The sequence below is a fragment of the Ranitomeya variabilis genome, chromosome 7 (genome assembly GCF_051348905.1).
Source record: "Ranitomeya variabilis isolate aRanVar5 chromosome 7, aRanVar5.hap1, whole genome shotgun sequence".
Lineage (NCBI taxonomy): Eukaryota > Metazoa > Chordata > Amphibia > Anura > Dendrobatidae > Ranitomeya > Ranitomeya variabilis.
In genome coordinates, this window is record NC_135238.1 from 123,775,795 (window position 1) to 123,794,125 (window position 18,331).

The following is an 18,331-nucleotide window of genomic DNA, read 5'->3' on the forward strand; positions in this document are numbered from 1 at the left end:
CCCCGCCCATATGACCCAAAACTGGTCCCGCCAAATTCAGGTGACAGGTTCCCTTTAACTTGTGCCATGCTATAAGCTGGCACCACTGGATCAGCTCAGCTACATAGCAGTGATCATCAGATCGCTGCTATGTAGCTGAAATGCAGGCTTGCTATGAGCGCCGACCACAGGGGGACGCTCACAGCAGGCTGGCATCAGTAACCATAGAGGACTCAAGGACCTCTATGGTTACTGTCCTGACACATCGCCGACCCCCGATCATGTGACAGGGGTCGGCGATGCGCTCATTTCCAGCCGCGCGGCCGGAAGCGGTAGTTAAATGCCGCTGTCAGTGTTTGACAGCGGCATTTAACAGGTTAATAGCGGCGGATGAATCGTGATTTCACCCACCGCTATTGTTCGCACATGTCAGCTGTACAAAACAGCTGACATGTCGCAACTTTGATGTGCGTTCACCGCCGGAGCCCAAATCAAAGGGGGACACACGACATGCGCAGTAATAGTACGGCGCATGTCATGAAGGGGTTAAGCTGTTTTCTTAATCCCTGAGCATGTTTTCACCTTCATGGCCAGGCCAAATTTTACAATTCTGACCACTGTCATTTTATGAGGTAATTACTCTGGAACCCTTCAACGGATCCCAGTGACTCAGACTGTTTTTGTGACAAATTTTACCTCATCATAGTGGTAACATTTCTTCAATATGACTTGCGTGTGTGTGGGGAATCGAAAATTTTGATATTTTCAAACTTATTTTTTATGCCCTTAAGTCAGAGAGTTATGTCACACTAAATAGTTAATAAATACCATTTCCTACATGTCTGGTTTACGTCAGCACAATTTTTAAACTTTTTTTTGTTTTAAGGGTTAAAAGTTGACCAGCAATTTTTCATTTTTAGAACATAATTTACAAAACCATTTTTTTTTCTAGGGACCACATCCCATTTGAAGTTCGTGTCCGGCAGGTTTGATCTAACAGTAAAAAAAAAAAAAAGTTCGGGTTCAGGTACCAGAACAGTATGGGGGACCCAAACATCCAGTGTTTGCCACACTCTTGGGTATGACAGCGCGGCAAACACTGCTTCTGATCTGCGATAAAATCATTACTGCTGATCAGAGAGCCACGGTTCCCACACTATCCAATGACCGCATGAGCCCGTAGCTGCGATCGGACGTAAAAAGTTTACCTCCAATCACTGGACTACTGCTCCCATTAGCAAACACCTTCTGCCGCTAATAACAGCGAGAGAAGGTGGCAGCTGATGGGAGTATCCATCAGCCGGCGCCTGTGCTATAACATATAATTTAATAATTAAAATGTATTCATTAGCCTGCGCGGGTTCCCCTGTATTTTTGATAAACAGCCAGGCAAAACTGACAGCTGCAGGCTGCAACCCTTAGCTGTCAGCGTTAGCAAGACTGGTTAGCAAGAATAGAGGGGTCCCCAAGCTGTTTTTTTAAATTACTTAAATAATCTCCCATGTTTGACAGCCAGAGAAGCTAAATCAGACAGCTGGGGGCTGGTATTCTCAGGTTAGTAAGGGGCCATGGATATCCCCCCCCTTTCCCCCAAAACTAAAATTAGCAGCCCGCAGTCGCTCAGAAAAGATGTGCCAATTCTGGCGCTGTGCCCTGCTCTTCTCACTTGCCCGGTGGTATGGTTAGTGGATTTCAAATTTGAGTTGATGTCACCTTTGCATAGGCTGGTGACATCAAGCCCACGGGTAAATAATGGATTGGTATCTACACCTATCCATTACTAATCCTATAGTTGTATGGTAAATAAAACAAACAGCAAGAAAAAAAAGTCCTTTATTTGAAATTTTAAAAAAAACAACAAAAAAACACACTTTTCCATTTTTATTTAAAAATATCAACCACAGTAATACTTACCTAACATACATTCCATTGAAGCCCTCGTCTCCTGTGAAAAACATAAAATAACAAACAACCATATCCCTCACCTGTCCAATGTTCTGTCCCACGCCGTAATCCATGTCTGGGGGTAAACCGTTTTCAACCTGGACAGTGCCAAGATGCGACCGTCCAGACTGAGAACTACTGATGTGAGCAGCATCAGTGACCAGCGGTGACATCATCAAGGTTACCATAGGATGCACTGAAGCTGCGTTCCCAGCTGGGCCAATGAACTGCGGTGACCTCAGTGAAATTTCTCACGGTGAACTTACCGCTACATCTTGAGACTTTTTCTCATTGTGCTAGTGGTGATCACCATAGTTTAGGAGCTCGCTCCCTGCCGCTCATTCTTCCTTACTTCTCATCATGAACGGTCGCATGTCGTCACCATTCATGCTGAAGAGAACGTCACACAGACGGATTACGGCGTGTGACTATTGATTCCAGCCATCCCTCCATCCGTCCCTCATTCCTCCATCCGTCCTTCATCCCTCCAGCCAGCCATCCATCCCTCCAGCCAGCCATCCATCCCTCCAGCCAGCCATCCATCCCTCCAGCCATCAAACCATCCATCCCTCCAGCCATCCATTCATCCATCCCTCCAGCCATCTATACCTCCATCCATCCAGCCAACGCAGCCTCAGTGACCGGCAGGTAACATCGATGACGTCACCGCTGAGCTCATTCTCCCAGTGGTTCTCAACCTAGAGTGTCACAACTTGGCACCGTCCAGGTTGAAAACGGTTTATCTCCAGACATGGATTACGGCATGAGACAGAACAACGGACAGGTGAGGGATATGGTTGTTTTTTATTATTGTTTTATTATAGGAGAGGAGGGATTAAATGGAATGAGCGTTAGGGGAGTATAACGGTGTTTGTTATTATTAAACAAAAATTGAAAAGTGTGTTTGTTTTTATTTCAAATAAAAGACTTTATATTGGTTGTGTGTTTATTTACCATACCACTATAGGATTAATAATGGATAGGAGTCTTCTAGAAATCTCTTCATTACTAAGCAGTGGGGTTGATGTCACCTGACAATACAAAGGTTACATCAACCCCACAAATATGAACCCCACTTGCCACCGTTACAGGGCAAATGGGAAGAGTTGGGCAAAGCGCCAGAATTGGTGCACCTAAAATATGTGCTTTTTCTGGGCAGATGCGGACTGCTATTTTTAGGCTAGGTGGTGGTGGGACCAATATCCAGGGCCGCTTAACAGCCTGAGAATACCAGCTTCCAGTTGCCTGCTTTAGCAAGGCTGGTTGTCAAAAATAGGGGCACCCCATGCAGTTTTCTTTTTTTATTTAAATAATTTAACCCCTTTTCTGACATTGAGCGTAAAAGTACACCCACACCGGACTCTGGCACCGAGCCCGCTCCTTTCCGGGCACACAACAGCTGATTTATACAGCTGAAATGTGTCCTTGACAGCTGTGGGTGGAATCACGATCCACCTGCGGCTATTAACTAGGTTTCGCTGTCAATCACTGACAGCAGCATTTAACTCGTGCTTACACGAAGTGAATCACTAATCCCGCCCATCGGCAACCCTGTCACATGATCGCAGGTCACCGATGAGTCGGCATGACAGAGGTCTGCAGCAGACCTCTACTGTTGTCACTGCCAGAATGCTATGAGCGCCGCCACGTTGTCTGCGCTCATAGCAAGTGAACATTTCTGCTACACACAGGTGATCTGATTGATCATCACCTGTATGTAGCAGAGGTGATCGAAGTATTGCAGATTCTAGTCTACTATGGAGACTATTGAAGCATGCCAAAAAGCAAAAAAAATGTTTTTAAAACTATTAAATAGAAAATAGAAAAGTTCACATCATCCCCCTTTTTGCCTCATTCAAAATTTAAAAAAAAAAATCAAATATACATATATTTGGTATTGGACCAAAAAACAAGTCCTCAATCAATCAGAAAGCCCATAAATCAGAGGCCAACACTTCTTTTTATTTAATTACACAACCTTATTTTTTTCATGCACCATAATTAATGAGGTGCAAAAAAATATTTTTAGAAGTGGACACAGAATATATTTTAAAACTATGATCGTATTTGTTAGTTTATACAAAACAATTTAAAATGTTCAGGAACATACATATACAGGAAAAATGGAGGTTGAAAAAGGTTCACAGCTGACATACTGAATATGGCAGATAGCTTTAACTATGGCAATTATTAATAACAACAGATGACAGCCAATAGCAGATAGCTTAAAAAGGTAAGTATAAATATCAGCAATGAGATATTACACAAAATAAAGTGCCTAGTGCAAAAAGATCATTTACTGATCAATAATATGAAGTGCATATTAACAATTCATGCCACAACTATAAAGATTAGCCACTAGATGGAGCTATCGCTCAAGAAAAGCAGAACAGATAATAAATTCATGAGTTTAATATAGGTTTGCTGCCAAGAAAAAGCGAACACAGCTCCCTCAGCATCCCTTATATGATAATCCTCAGTTGCAATCTCCAGACAATAATAATCAGGCTGTATAAATATTATAAGGTGCGATTTCTTATCAAAGTATATATATGACAATAAATTCAACAGCCCACCATAGTAGCTTGAAAAAAGTGGTTAGTAAGATTTGTGGATAGAATTTTAAATACAAAAGATGACAATTACCTGGATATCGCTGTACACGGTGCTTGTGCCGCTGTCAGGACCTTAACCTCCGGCCCCGACGCATGCGTTTTGCCACCCTGCTTCTTCGGGGGGGGCGTGGGCGAAGATGTCCACTTCCAAAAAATACTTATTTGCACCTCTGAGTATGGCGCGTGAAAAAATAAAGGTTGTGTATATATTTGTATTGCCGCGTTCAGAATCGCCTGATCAATATAACAAAAAAAATAATTAACTGATCGCTAAACGGTGTTATGAAAAAAAAAATGAAAACGCCAGAATTACGTTTTTTTGGCTGCTGCTACAAAATGCAATAACGGGCGATCAAAAGATTGTATCTACACCAAAAAGGTATAAAAAAGTCAGCTCAGAGCTCAAAAAATAAGCCCTCACCCACCCCAAGTCACGAAAAATGGAAGACGCTACAGATCTCAGAAAAAGGATTTTTTTTTTTTTTATTTAAAACTAATTTTGGAATTTATTTTCACCACTTACATAACAAAGAATCTAGACATATTTTGTGTCTGTGAACTCGTAATGACCTGCAGAATCATAATAGCAGGTCAGTGTTAGCATTTAGTGAACATGGTATATATATAAAAAAAAAAAAAAACCTGTGGAATTGAACTTTGTTTTGCAATTTCACCACACTTGAATTTTTGTCCCCAGTTTCCAGTACACGACATGGTAAAACCATTGGTGTTGTTCAAAAGTATAACATGTTCCGCAAAAAATAAGCCCTCACATGGCCACATTCACCAAAAAAAAAACAATGATGGCTCTGGGAAAAAGGGGAACGAAAAACGAAAAATTCAAAAACTGAAGTACCAATGGTCGTTAAGGGGTTAAAAAACAGTGTGGAGACCCCTCTATTCTTGCTAACCAGCCTTGCTAACACTGACAGCTGAGGTTGCAGCCCGCAACTGTCAGTTTTGCCTGTTTGGTTATCAAAAATACAGGCGAACCCATGCTGTTTTTTGTTGTTGGTTTTTTTTTTTTAAATTATTTAGTTAGAGTGCAGGCGGTGGCTGATGAATACTCCCATCAGCAGCCACCTACTCTCGCTGTTAGCAGCAGCAGGCGTAGGTGATGTGAGCAGTAGTCCCATCAGCCGACGCCAGTGATCGGAGGTCATCTGACAGCGTGCAGCTATCTGATTGATGGTAATTATTTGGCCACCGATCAGAAGCAGCGTTTACCATGCTGTCATGCACAGGACAGCGTGAGAAACACTTGGTGTTGGGGGGGTGAACCGAAACAGTAACACGGACTTCCTGGTCAAATCCGTGTTCGGTGTCCGTTCCTCAACAGTTCGCCCATCTCTACTTTAGACCCAACTTTCGGGAAAGAAGGAGCGCCATTTCTCTTTTTGAATTAATTAGCGGACACCATGTTGTTTTGGAGAGCCCCTGATGTGCCAAAACAGTGGAAACCCCCCACAAGTGACACCATTTTGGAAACTAGACCCCTCAGGTAACATCTAGATGTGTATTAAACACCTTGAGCCCTATCCCCAACCCCATCAGGTGTTTCACAGAAGTTTATAACTTAGAGCCGTGAAAATAAAAAAATAAAAAAATCACATTTCTCCCACAAAAATTTTATTTAGCCCCAAATGTTGTACTTTCACAAGGGTAACAGGAGAAAATGGACCCCAAAATTTGTTGTGCAACTTCTCCGATACCCTAACATGTGGTCAAATTCTATTTTTGAGGCACAGTGCAAAGCTCAGAAGGCAAGTAGCGCCATATTACAGTGCAGATTTTTCTGCACAGGTTTGAGGGTGCCATTGTACACTGGCAGAGCCCCTGAGGTGCCAACGCAGCAGAACCCCCCATAAGTGACCCCATTTTACAAACTACACATCTCAACGAATTCATCTAGGGGTGCAGTGATTATACTGACACCACACGTGTGTCACAGAATCTTATACCATTGTTGAGTGATGAAAAAATAATTACACTTTTACCACCAAAATTTAGTTTTAGCCCCATAGTTTACATTTACACAAGAAGTGAGTAAAAATAGCATCAGAATTTGTCCCACAATTTCTACTGAACGTGGCAATACCCCACATGTGGCTGTACAGTACTAGTTAGCCACACAGCGAAGCTCGGGAGGGACACAGCATTATTTGACTCCTGGAGCGCAGATTTTCCTAGAATAGTTTGCGGATTCCATATAAAGAGCCCCTAAGTGCTAGAAAAGCAGAATCCCCCCCTCAAGTGACCACATTTTGGAAATTTTACCCCTTGAGGAATTTATGTACAGATGTAGTGATGGTTTTGACTCCATGGGTGTTTTCCAGAAACAAGCAGCAGTGGATGTTGTAGAGTGAAAATTGCAAACGGTCATTGTGGGGCCCAGTACGTTGTAGTGCCCAGCTCATGCTTCTGGAGACACACCTGTAAATTAGGCAGGCTCTCATCACTACAGAAATGCCAAACCTGTGGACGATAAATGTGGTTTAGGCACACTGGTGCTTAGAAGAGAGGGCTTATTGCGTATGTCGCCAAGATGCTCTCCTATACGTACTTTAAACTGTCTTTTAGTTTTACCAATATAATTTAATGGACAGGTGCATGTACATAAGTAAATCACACCCACCGTTTTGCAATTTGCAAACTGTTTGTTCTTATACGTTCTTTTAGTAACTGTGCTAGTGAATGTATTGGATGGCGTCACATAACGACAATACCTACAATGCCCACACCTGAAGGTACCTATAGCTCTATTTTCCAGCCACGTGCCTTCTTTTTGAGGAAGGACAAAGTGACTGTTGACGAGCTGGTCCTTTATGGATTTACCTCTTCTGAATGTCACCGAAGGTCTAGGTGTAATCCATTTCACAATGTCAACATCTGTTCTCAACACATCCCAGTGTTTTCTGAGAATGTGCATTACTTTGGGGTTTTGATCGTCAAAAGTCCCTATCAATCTGGTAAGGGTCTCTGAATCCTGTACTTTTTTTTGCTGTCAAGAAGGATGTCCTGTCAGTCCTAAGTGCATTATGATATGCTCTTATTATCACCGGCCCAGGATAGCCACGATCTCTAAATCTCTTGGTGAGATCACGTGCCTTGTCACAGAAATCTGCTGTCCCTGAGCAGTTCCTCAATCGAAGAAACTGACCCTTCGGGATACCCTGTTTTTGGGGAACAGGGTGGTGGCTCTCCCACCTCAAAAGGCTGTTGGTCGCCGTGGGTTTTCTAAATATAGATGTTTTCAATGAGCCATCCAATTGCATGGTGAAGGACACGTCAAGGAAGGCAATTTTATTACCACCTATCTCGTACGTAAATTTAAGGCCCAGCTCATTGACATTAAGCTGTCCAACAAACGTGGTAAACTCTTCCACACTACCCGTCCAAAGGACGAGGATGTCATCTATATAGCGGCCCCAAAATTGAATATTGGGACCCCAGATGACATCCCCGTCCCTGAACACCACGGTATCCTCCCACCAGCCCAGGAGCAAAGTGGCATACGTGGGGGCACAAGGGCTCCCCTGTTGTGAACTCTGTTTTCGGGCTCCCTCTTGTGGTCACAGGTGGTATTATGTGACTTTTGTTTTGGGCTCCCCCTGGTGGCTTTGTTTGTTATCCTGCGGGTCTGTGTCTGATCAGCTGCCTCGTCATTCACTTGGGAGTTTCCTATTTTAGCTCTGTTTCACTTCCACTTGTTGCCAGCTGTCAATGTACTCAGTGCTATTCTGATTACTCCTGATTATCTTCGGTTTCAGTCTCTTCAGGAGAAGCTAAGTTCTGTTTAATTATTTTTTGCTCATCAGTCTGCAATATGATTTCTGTGTATGATGAGTTTAGTCCAGCTTGCTAATATGTGATTTCTTCTGCTGGTTTGCTCTGGGGTACAGAGTTGCTTCCCCCGCACCGTTAGTTGGTGCGGGGGCTCGAGCGATCTCTGCGTGGATATTTTGAATAGGGTTTTTAATTGACCACACAGTTCCCTTTCTATTGTGTGCTTTCTAGTGTTAGCAGGCCTCATTTGCTAAATCTAATTTCATATCTGCGTTTGTGCTTTCCCCTTAACTCACCGTTAATATTTGTGGGGGGCTATTCTATATCTTTGGGGTCATTTCACTGAGGCAAGTAAGGACTTTCGTTCCCTCTAGGAATAGTCAGTTTCTCAGGCCGTGAAGAGACGTCTAGGATTTTCAGGTAACGTTCCACGGCTGCCTATAGTTGTTTGCGGATAGGATCAGGTTGCGGTCAATTCAGTTACCACTTCCCCAGAGTTTGTAGTCGGTTTAGTTACTTAGCTAGTCCTACTTGTGATCCTTGCCACTAGGATCATAACACTCCCCATAGCCGTGCCCCTGAGCTGGTGGTAGTACCTCCCCCCATAGAGGAAAAAATTATATCTTAAGACAAATTGTAGTAAATCCAAAATGAACTCATTATGTGCTGTTAAATGTCTACCTCTCGTACTCAAAAAGTACCTAGCTGCCATTAGGCCTTGTTCATGAGGTATGCTCGAATATAATGATTCAACATCAATTGATGCCAGGATAATCCCTGGTTCAACAATGACGCCATCCAATTTGTTCAGAAGATCCGTGGTGTCCCTCAGATATGACGGGAGGGCTGTGACAAAATTTCTCAGAACTTGATCAAGGTACACACTGCTGTTCTGACATAACGCATCAATGCCAGACACTATAGGCCTCCCTTTAAGAGGAGGATACCCTTTATGTATCTTGGGATTTGCATAAAATGTCGCAATTAACGGATATTTCGGCAGGAGGAAGTCCATTTCATTGGAGGAGATGAGGCATTTCTGTTTCGTTTCAGACACCAACTCTCTTAGGGCTTTCAAATATTCAGGGCTAGGATCAAGCGCCAGAGTCTCATACGCTGTCCTATCAGACAATAACTCTACGCACGTAATACGGTATTGCTCATTACTCATTACCACCGTATTCCCCCCCTTATCTGAGGGCTTAATAACCAGAGAGGTATTGTCTTTCAAACTCTGAATTGCGAGCAGATCATCATATGACAAATTAGGAGGTATACATTTTTCTTTAGTTTTAATTTTCTTAATATCTTCCACCACCAATTTCAAAAAAATGTCAATGCTATTCACTTCCCCACTAGGTGGCATCCTCATGCTCTTGCACTTGAGGTCTGTAAAAGGGCCTTCTCCCACATTTCTCTCACCTTCCCTATCCAGGTCCGTGAGTAGTAAAACATCTGGGAGCTCTTCAATCGATATTCCCAGTTGTTGGCACCTATTCCTATCGTTATGGGCGAAAAATTTCCTCCATCTGAGCTTTCTCAAAATCAGATGTATGTCTTTAACCCATAAAAAAGGGTCAAACCTAGTGGTTGGAACAAACGTCATCCCTGCTTTCAATACCTTATACTCTGATGTCGTCAGTGCGTGAGAAGATAAATTAATGATACAATTACTGTCCGATTCTTGCATACCCCAGTCATTTAATCTGTCCCCTGAATTATCTATTTGTAGGTGACTGTACGTCCTCGGAGTTGGTACTGAGCATCTCGACTCTCTAAAAAAGAGGGAGAATGTTGTGCTGAATAGGAGGATGATGATGTGGAGGCTGAGCTCTGATAGGAGCCTCCTCTCCCTCCCTCCTCTCCCTCCACTTTCTCCTCCCTTTCTCTGCCATCTCTTATAACGTCCTCCTCTCCTCTGCTGGTTAGTAAATCTATCGTATGACTTACATTTGGCTTTGGGAGCTGAGAATTTGCTGAAATTCTTTGAGAATCTTAGCTTTTCCAGAACCTTTGTACTACAAGCAACGTGGAAGCCCCCTATATTTCTGTTAACGGATGATGGACCTGAGCGAGGGCTTGCTTTTTTTGTGGATTGAATTGAGGCTTTTATTGACAACATAACATTTAGGATCACAATTATCCAGAGATCTATGCTGACAACTTACTTTGAAGTTTCCATCAAAATCACTGAGTGGCGTGACAGATGAAACCCCCGATCCATTCACTATAATGAGGCAGCAGAGTTACTCTGGACTCTTTCTGGCCTCTGTTCAGCAATGTCCTTCTTTTCAACTGTGGCCGACTGCGCTTTTATACTCGCCTAAAAAGACAGACACCGTCAGATCACAAGTCAGACGGTATCCACAGTGCCTCCATCTGCCTCATTATAGGGAATCTTCCACTGGGGGTTCTGTCTGAGTCACGTATTTCAGAAATTTACATGGAAACCCTGATGTAAGCACTCAGCGCAGGATAAATGTGGGCCGAGCCTTACTATGATCTTTGGGAGGCAGAATTAAAAAAAATAAAAATTAAACAGCAGCTAAAGAATTGGTTTTATTAATTTTTAAGCCGTTACTTGTGTGGTATAAGTGATTAGACGACTTTATTCTTCGGGTCAGTGCGATGACAGCAATACCAGATTTATATCGAGTTTTTATGTTTGGCTGCTGTCACACGCTAAAAGAACCTTTTTATTGCAAAAACTAGGTTTTTTTTTGCATCCTAGATAGCTATAATTTTTCCATATTTCAGCAGACAGGGTCATGTGAGGACTTGTTTTTTGCGGGACGAGTTGACGTTTTTATTGGTACCATTTTCAGGCACATGACATTTTATAATCATTTTCTATTTTGATATACGGGAGGTAGAATGAACAAAAACCCAGCAATTCAGGTATTTATTTTTTTTTACATAAATGTATTCATTTTTTATTTATTTTTTTATCTTTATTTTGGAATTCTATACAATTTTTTTTTGTAATTTTTTTTTTAAATATTTTACACTGTTCCAGGATGGGACATCATTGATCTGCTACTCTGCAATGCAAGGCCACATTCAATGACGAACCCGGCAGCTATGTTGTGACCGGGGATCACCATGGAGACCATCACAGAGTTTGATTGGGTTCCCTCTTATTCGGCAAGCTATAGCGTTGACGAATAAGCTGCAGAGGGAACCCGGCTTCCTGGATCGCGCCCACTGATCAGCACCACAGCTGCATGTATCGCGGCTGTGTCACAGCACATGCATGGAGAGAGCCCAACACACAGGCCCTCCATGCATGTGTCGTGACTGTCTCACAGCCGCGACACATGCAGCAGTGGTGCCGGTCAGCCAGCGCGATCCAGGAAGCCGGGTTCCCTCTGCGCTATAGCTTGTCGAATAAGAGGGAACCCGATTAAATTTGCTCAACTCTAACCATCAGCACAACTCAATCGCGATTGTGCTGATGGAAGCACACAGGCAGCCCACTACCTGTGCGAAGCCCCTCGATGCGCTGTCAATATTGACAGTGGCATCAGAGGTGTTAAACGCCCATGGTCGTTGCTAACACCGATCGTAGGCATTGCTGCGGGGTGTTCGCGCTGACACCCACACCTAATTGTGGCAGCGCTCAGCGTGAGCCTCCGTGATCACAGAGCCATACACGTACTGTGGTTTGCGGGAATTCAATTCCCGCAGCGCCATGCATGTTGGGAAGGGACAAAGTATTTTCTACAATTGTGAATAACTTTTTTTCTTTTTTACCTTGTCCCTCCATAGGACATGAACTTTCCGTACCCTGATCGCTGATCTAATACTCTGTAATGCTTTTGCATTGCAGGGCATTAGATATGTGCATCACAGGCAGCTTTACAGACCACCGACCCTGGGTGACCCCGCTGCCATTTTTCGGCCCAGGGTCACCATGGAGAACATTGGCACAACGCGATTGTGTAGATGGCAGCAGAGAGGGAGCGCCCTCCCTCTGTGATGCCCAACAATGTTGCTGTCACTATTGACAGAGGCATCAGAGGGGTTACAACGCCCATGATCTGTGCTGTTTGTGGGTGTTGCTGTGAGGTTTGTTGTAGGTGTCAGATCTCATATAGAGCTGCCACCCATATTTGATCACGGCCGCACACGTGAGCCCGTGCGTTTGTGAAGAAGTATATGTACGGTGGTTTGCAGGAACGCAGCGAATGTTAGGAAGGGATTAATGGGAGTCAGCCAGCCCCAAATGCGTTTTAAATGAGCTATACAGTGTTGTAAGAAACATACCCCTTTAACAATCATGCTAGAACTGTGCCTGTCACTGATACAGTGCATGAGGAACTAACTGAATTTGAATGCAAATGCATTCTGTGCACCTTTGGCGTGGTCAATAGTTTGGAACAATGTTATGCCTCATTTGCATATCTTCTGATTGACAGTGCTAACTTCCCGGAGCTAGGAATGCTGCCGGTGTGCGCATGCGTATTTGCCTGTGCCTGGCTCCCGTGCGCACACACATCGCCCAGGTACGTGTTCATAAATCTTTAATACCAATGGTGGCAGTGGGGGCATTCACCTATTCAGTGATGGAGTAAACTCAGGAGACTACACCTTCGGGGAGTATTAGCGTTGTGCATGATGTCAGTAGAGAGAAGAAGGATGAGAAGATGCACAGCCACTGAGCGCACACGAGGCCGGGCACAGGCACCAAGTATTCAGACAGCGCTCGCTCTGGAAAGCGGGGTGCACAGTTGTCCTCTCATTTGCATATTAATTAAGCTATGTTTTCAGGCACTATCAGTAACAGGTACAGCGCTAGTCTGATTTTTTAGAAGGGCTAAGGGTACTGTCACACAGTGCAATTTTGATCGCTACGACGGTACGATCCGTGACGTTCCAGCGATATCCATACGATATCGCAGTGTCTGACACGCAGCAGCGACCAGGGACCCTGCTGAGAATCGTACGTCGTAGCAGATCGTTTGGAACTTTCTTTCGTCGCTTGATCACCCGCTGACATCGCTGGATCGTTGTGTGTGACACCGATCCAGCGATGTGTTCGCTTGTAACCAGGGTAAACATCGGGTAACTAAGCGCAGGGCCGCGCTTAGTAACCCAATGTTTACCCTGGTTACCAGCGTAAACGTAAAAAAAACAAACAGTACATACTCACATTCCGGTGTCTGTCCTCCGGCGTCTCAGCTTCTCTGCACTGTGAGCGCCTGCCGGCCGGAAAGCGAGCACAGCGGTGACGCGGTGACGTCACCGCTGTGCTTTCCGGCTGGCGCTTACACAGCGGAGAGAAGCAGAACGCCGGGGGACAGACACCGGAATGTAAGTATGTACTGTTTGTTTTTTTACGTTTACGCTGGTAACCAGGGTACACATCGGGTTACTAAGCGCGGCCCTGCGCTTAGTAACCCGATGTTTACCCTGGTTACCCGGGGACTTCGGCATCGCTCCAGCGCCGTGATTGCAACGTGTGACCGCAGTCTACGACGCTGGAGCGATAATCATACGACGCTGCGACGTCACGGATCGTGCCGTCGTAGCGATCAAAATTGCACTGTGTGACAGTACCCTAAGCCCCTACAGCACAGTACAGCTCATGTAAAATGCATTTTGGGGGTGAGACACGCTTTAAATGAAATGCATCACACCTTTTTTATGCTGTAAACATTTGCACAGCCCACCCTTTCCTCTCCAGTCACCTTCTACAAAGTCAATGCAGTGTAATCACTATGCACACGATGGGGCAGCTGGGAGGTGAGAGAAAAGATAAACCTTGTTTATTACCACAATCACCTTCTCAATCTCTGCATACGCAAAGCTGAACTTGCGTTTGAGCATATAGTGTAGGAAGCAGTGGTATAAAGTGTGCTTTCACATTGTGGTTCTCACATTCATGGGTCCCATCAGGGTTTTCATCTGACCCCCTGCAAAGTGGGATTCAGACGCACGTGCCAGCAGAGTGAAAGTACGCTCTACCGTGCATAATTTTCAGGTTACTGTAGGTGGCCACTAATACAGAAAAATAAAAATTATAGGAAAAAGTAATTAAAAAAAAGTTAATTTTTTTACATTATATATTTTTAATTATTTTTCACTTTGACCGTTTGATTTTTTAGATTTAACTTTTAATATAGTTTTTCTTTATTATTATTATTATATTTACATTTTATAGACCTTTCCTGTAAGACATACAATGCCAAAAACACCCACATGATGGCACCATCAACAATCAAATGACAGATCTAGAAGTTGATGCCCAAGTGAAAAAGAAAAGAATGAAAGAACAAAACGATGCACTTTATCTATAATGGACGGCTTTTGCTGCATCATTATTCTGCATCGCGATCGATCTGTATAGACATAGCATATTACCACTATTATGGCATCTCTTGGTCTTTTTAGGGCGCACATGTGCGCCACATCATCGCTGCCTCCCTCCCCTGCCTGGGATCCAATCAGAGCCTCCGCTGTGTGCACTTTCACAGTCGGACTTTCGGGACGCCGGCCACAGCAAGTGACGCGGTGATGTGCATTTTGCCCATCAACACAGATATTTTTATTATATATACACCATTACCTGTGAACCAAGATGAAACACTGCCCCAGTACCCCCTGCATTAGTTGAATGCGAAACGCGCGTTGGGGTACGGGGCAGTGTGGCTTAGTCCAAAAAGAAAAGAATGTCCAGCTTCACCGAATCCGTAAAAAAGAGCTTTCTTTATTCACATACTATTGAGCATAGAGGATACAGACTTCAGCACAAGCCATATGGGTAAGAATCTCAACGCGTTTCTGGAGACTAAGCTCCCTTAATCATGTCATGATTAAGGGAGCTTAGTCTCCAGAAACACGTTGAGATTCTTACCCATATGGCTTGTGCTGAAGTCTGTATCCTCTATGCTCAATAGTATGTGAATAAAGAAAACTCTTTTTTACGGATTCGGTGAAGCTGGACATTCTTTTCTTTTTGGACTCTATACGCCTGAACACAGCGGGTCCGTGCTCCCGAGGATTGGTTTATGCATCACGGGTGAGCTGGTTTATATTTCTTCTTTCAAAGTGTGGCTTAGTACAGAACAGCACATTGCTTGTATTGACCAATATTGGATGTGGTCTAGTTGTCCACCACTAATGGTTACCTTTTGTGATTAGATGTTACAATAGAACACAAGGTTAAGCCTGTGGTTTAGGCACCATTATGTTCTTTGCAAGATTATTTCAGTCTGGTATTGCTTTCTGTAAGGTCCTATATATCATTATGGCTATTGGCTGTCTTCATCATTGAATAGGTACTTAGTCTTGTCACTTTATTGTTCAGAAGTGATATCTGTGATTATAATGTGCCTTTAATTAATCTGTAGCCACACTGCCCTATCTTTATCTTTTCCAATGGGTTTTTAAGGGGCTTTTTAGGGGTTTTCGGTCATCTTGTTCGTTTGTATTTGTATTAATAAAGACTGAATTTAACTTGAGACAATTACTCTATACATTACTTATTGCTCTACTTGGTAATGGCTCGGATATGATGCAGTTGTGGTACCCCAAGATTTATTAGTATCTTGATTTAAATTGAAATTGGTCTATATATCCTATTTTCTGTACTAATCCATAACTGACATTTCGCTATCATATCAGGAAAAAAGGAATATAAAAATTTTCGCTTAAAAGCACTCGTGTGATCAATCCCGAAAATGTCCCTGGTTAGGAAGGGGAGGAAATGACCCGGCCATAAACTGGTTAATATTTCGTACTTATGTCTAAGCGTTTATTTCTAACTACATACAGGAGACAGGGCAGAAACTGAGAACAAGGATGAACTCTCATTGCCATAGAATATGAGAAAAAAGTATGGATCTACCTGTGGAAATACATTTTTTTCTCCCCGATCATCGCATTATGGACATGAAATTACTTGTATTAAAAGGTAACTTCAAATCTCAGAGATACAGAAGAATATGGGAATATAAGCTGATGATGACCTTTGGCACTCTCAGTGCAGGAATGAATGTGTCGCATGGATTTATGTCTTTTTACATCAATTAAGGAATTTGCTCCTCAGACCATATGGGGTCATCATAACAGAACCAGACCCCAATCAGAGGACAATAAAACATTCCTCATCTAAGAACTCAAATATTTGTGGACATAACTGTTTATCACTCACATAATGGCAATTCTGCTTCACATCACCTGTCTTGTCTATGGCATTTGTCTGTGCTGTGTTGTGCATAAATATGTGATTCTTCAGAATTTCTTTTAGTCTATGCCTGATGAAGAGACCTGAGTAGTCTCGAAAGATTGCAATTTGTTACCATCTTTTCAGTTAGTCATTAAAAGGTATCACCCACTGAGGACTCTCAATTCTACATATTTTTCTATCCACTAGCTAACACGCTACCAAGACATATATCTTTCCTCGAGCACACTTACACACTGCAAATATGGCAGCCTCGGGAGACAGCAGTGGGCAAGTGACCCCATCTCCTAAGCTATTAAAAAAACACTTGCTTTATTAGCATCTGTGCATGAATCCTTGCATGCCCAGGGCACAGCTGTAGGTGGAGTCTGGCGCTACTGGATTGTAGCCCTGCGCATAACACACAGAACATCGCCCTCAGTCACTGCTCCTCACCGCCATCAGAGCAGAGCAGTCAGAGCTCTGCCGTCTGCAGCACTCTGACCAGTGATTACCGGTGAGCGGTGACGCCAGGGCTGTGGCAGTAAAAACAGATCACTGGCTGAAACTCCCACCACATTCCTGGTGCCCACAAACATACAGACAAGCTCTGTTTCGCTGCCCTTTAAAACATGTGCAAGGCACAAGAAGAGCTGAACTGGACATATTAATTGTGTAAAAACTAATCCGTATTTTTATAAAGTCTGTGTGTGTAATGTAAAGTGGAATGTTATACCAGCAGTATCTTCCTCTCCTCCTCATTTGTGTCATTCTTCAGGTAAGTGCGAGAGGCCTGGGGGCTCACCGATGATTCATAGGGTGGGACCATGGGGGAGCCAGAACGATCTAGTGACAGGTTGGTAATACTGGCAGACCTACAGATAATTAAAGACAAAAATATTTCATTTCAAGATTTTAAAGCTAATTTTTCAAAAGCTAAAGCTGAGAGAGACCCCAAAACTGGTAACTGGACACCCATCCTGAATAGAAAAGGATGCCAGCTTCCCATGTTAATTCTTAATAAGCGAGCTTCACCTGGTGACAGCTCAGAGCTCAGCACTCTTGTACAGATATATTCCCTACATTGGCAAATAGTAATGTTGTGCAGTATGTCCGCACTCCTACATCTCATTACATGAGCAATGCAGTGTCTGTGCCACTAGTTGTACACTGCAGTCCACGTGCCTCATCCAACCAACCAGAACATCTAGGAAGAATGCCGGAAATCATCGAAACGTAACCAGTGCGGAAAAAACGCTGGTTGAATGCTTATGCTAAACAGCATTTCCAAGTTCTTTTTGTTAACTAAGGCAAATAAATACCAATACACTGGCTGTAATGAGTGTAGGATGGCAGACTCAATCTCACAGAGTTTGCACAAGCAGCTTGTATCAGACGATCAGTCATCTGCACTCAGGGATTCACATGTGAAATATAGTAGAAAATGACAGAAACTTTGGGACACAGCTATTGAATCAATGATTTTCTGACAGATTTTGGTGGAGCACTTTACAAAAAAAGGGAACAATAATTAGACATTTTCTTTTATAATTTACCTGTTTCTGGCTGGAGATTTCCCACCATCTTCCTGCACAGAGGCAAGCCGTGTTGAAAGTGATGGCTTTGAGGATTCCTGGTGAACAAGGCTGGAATACAGAAAAGAAACCATTATCAGTCATTCAGAATTTAAAGGGGTTTTTTTTGTTTGTTTTTTAATTAAAAATTGTTCTAAATTCTAGATCAGAAGCTCCAGAAGATATTGGGTTTGCTCACAAGTAGTTTAGTTCTGGAACCACTTTGGAAGCAAGAAGTGGAGAATCGCTGACAGCAAAAAGAGAAA

At 43.3% G+C, this 18,331-nt stretch overlaps 1 protein-coding gene across 3 annotated transcripts in view; it reads right to left on the bottom strand.

The window, feature by feature from the left end:
- Window positions 1-18,331, bottom strand: part of PIKFYVE (phosphoinositide kinase, FYVE-type zinc finger containing) — a 450,712-nt gene that overhangs the window by 353,225 nt on the left and 79,156 nt on the right. For all 3 annotated transcript variants that reach the window (XM_077275690.1, XM_077275691.1, XM_077275692.1), the window contains 2 exons: window positions 18,048-18,137; window positions 17,228-17,366 (listed from right to left, as the gene is read on the bottom strand). In XM_077275690.1, the coding sequence (XP_077131805.1) occupies window positions 17,228-17,366; window positions 18,048-18,137 (229 nt within the window). The remainder of the gene's footprint in view (window positions 1-17,227; window positions 17,367-18,047; window positions 18,138-18,331) is intronic.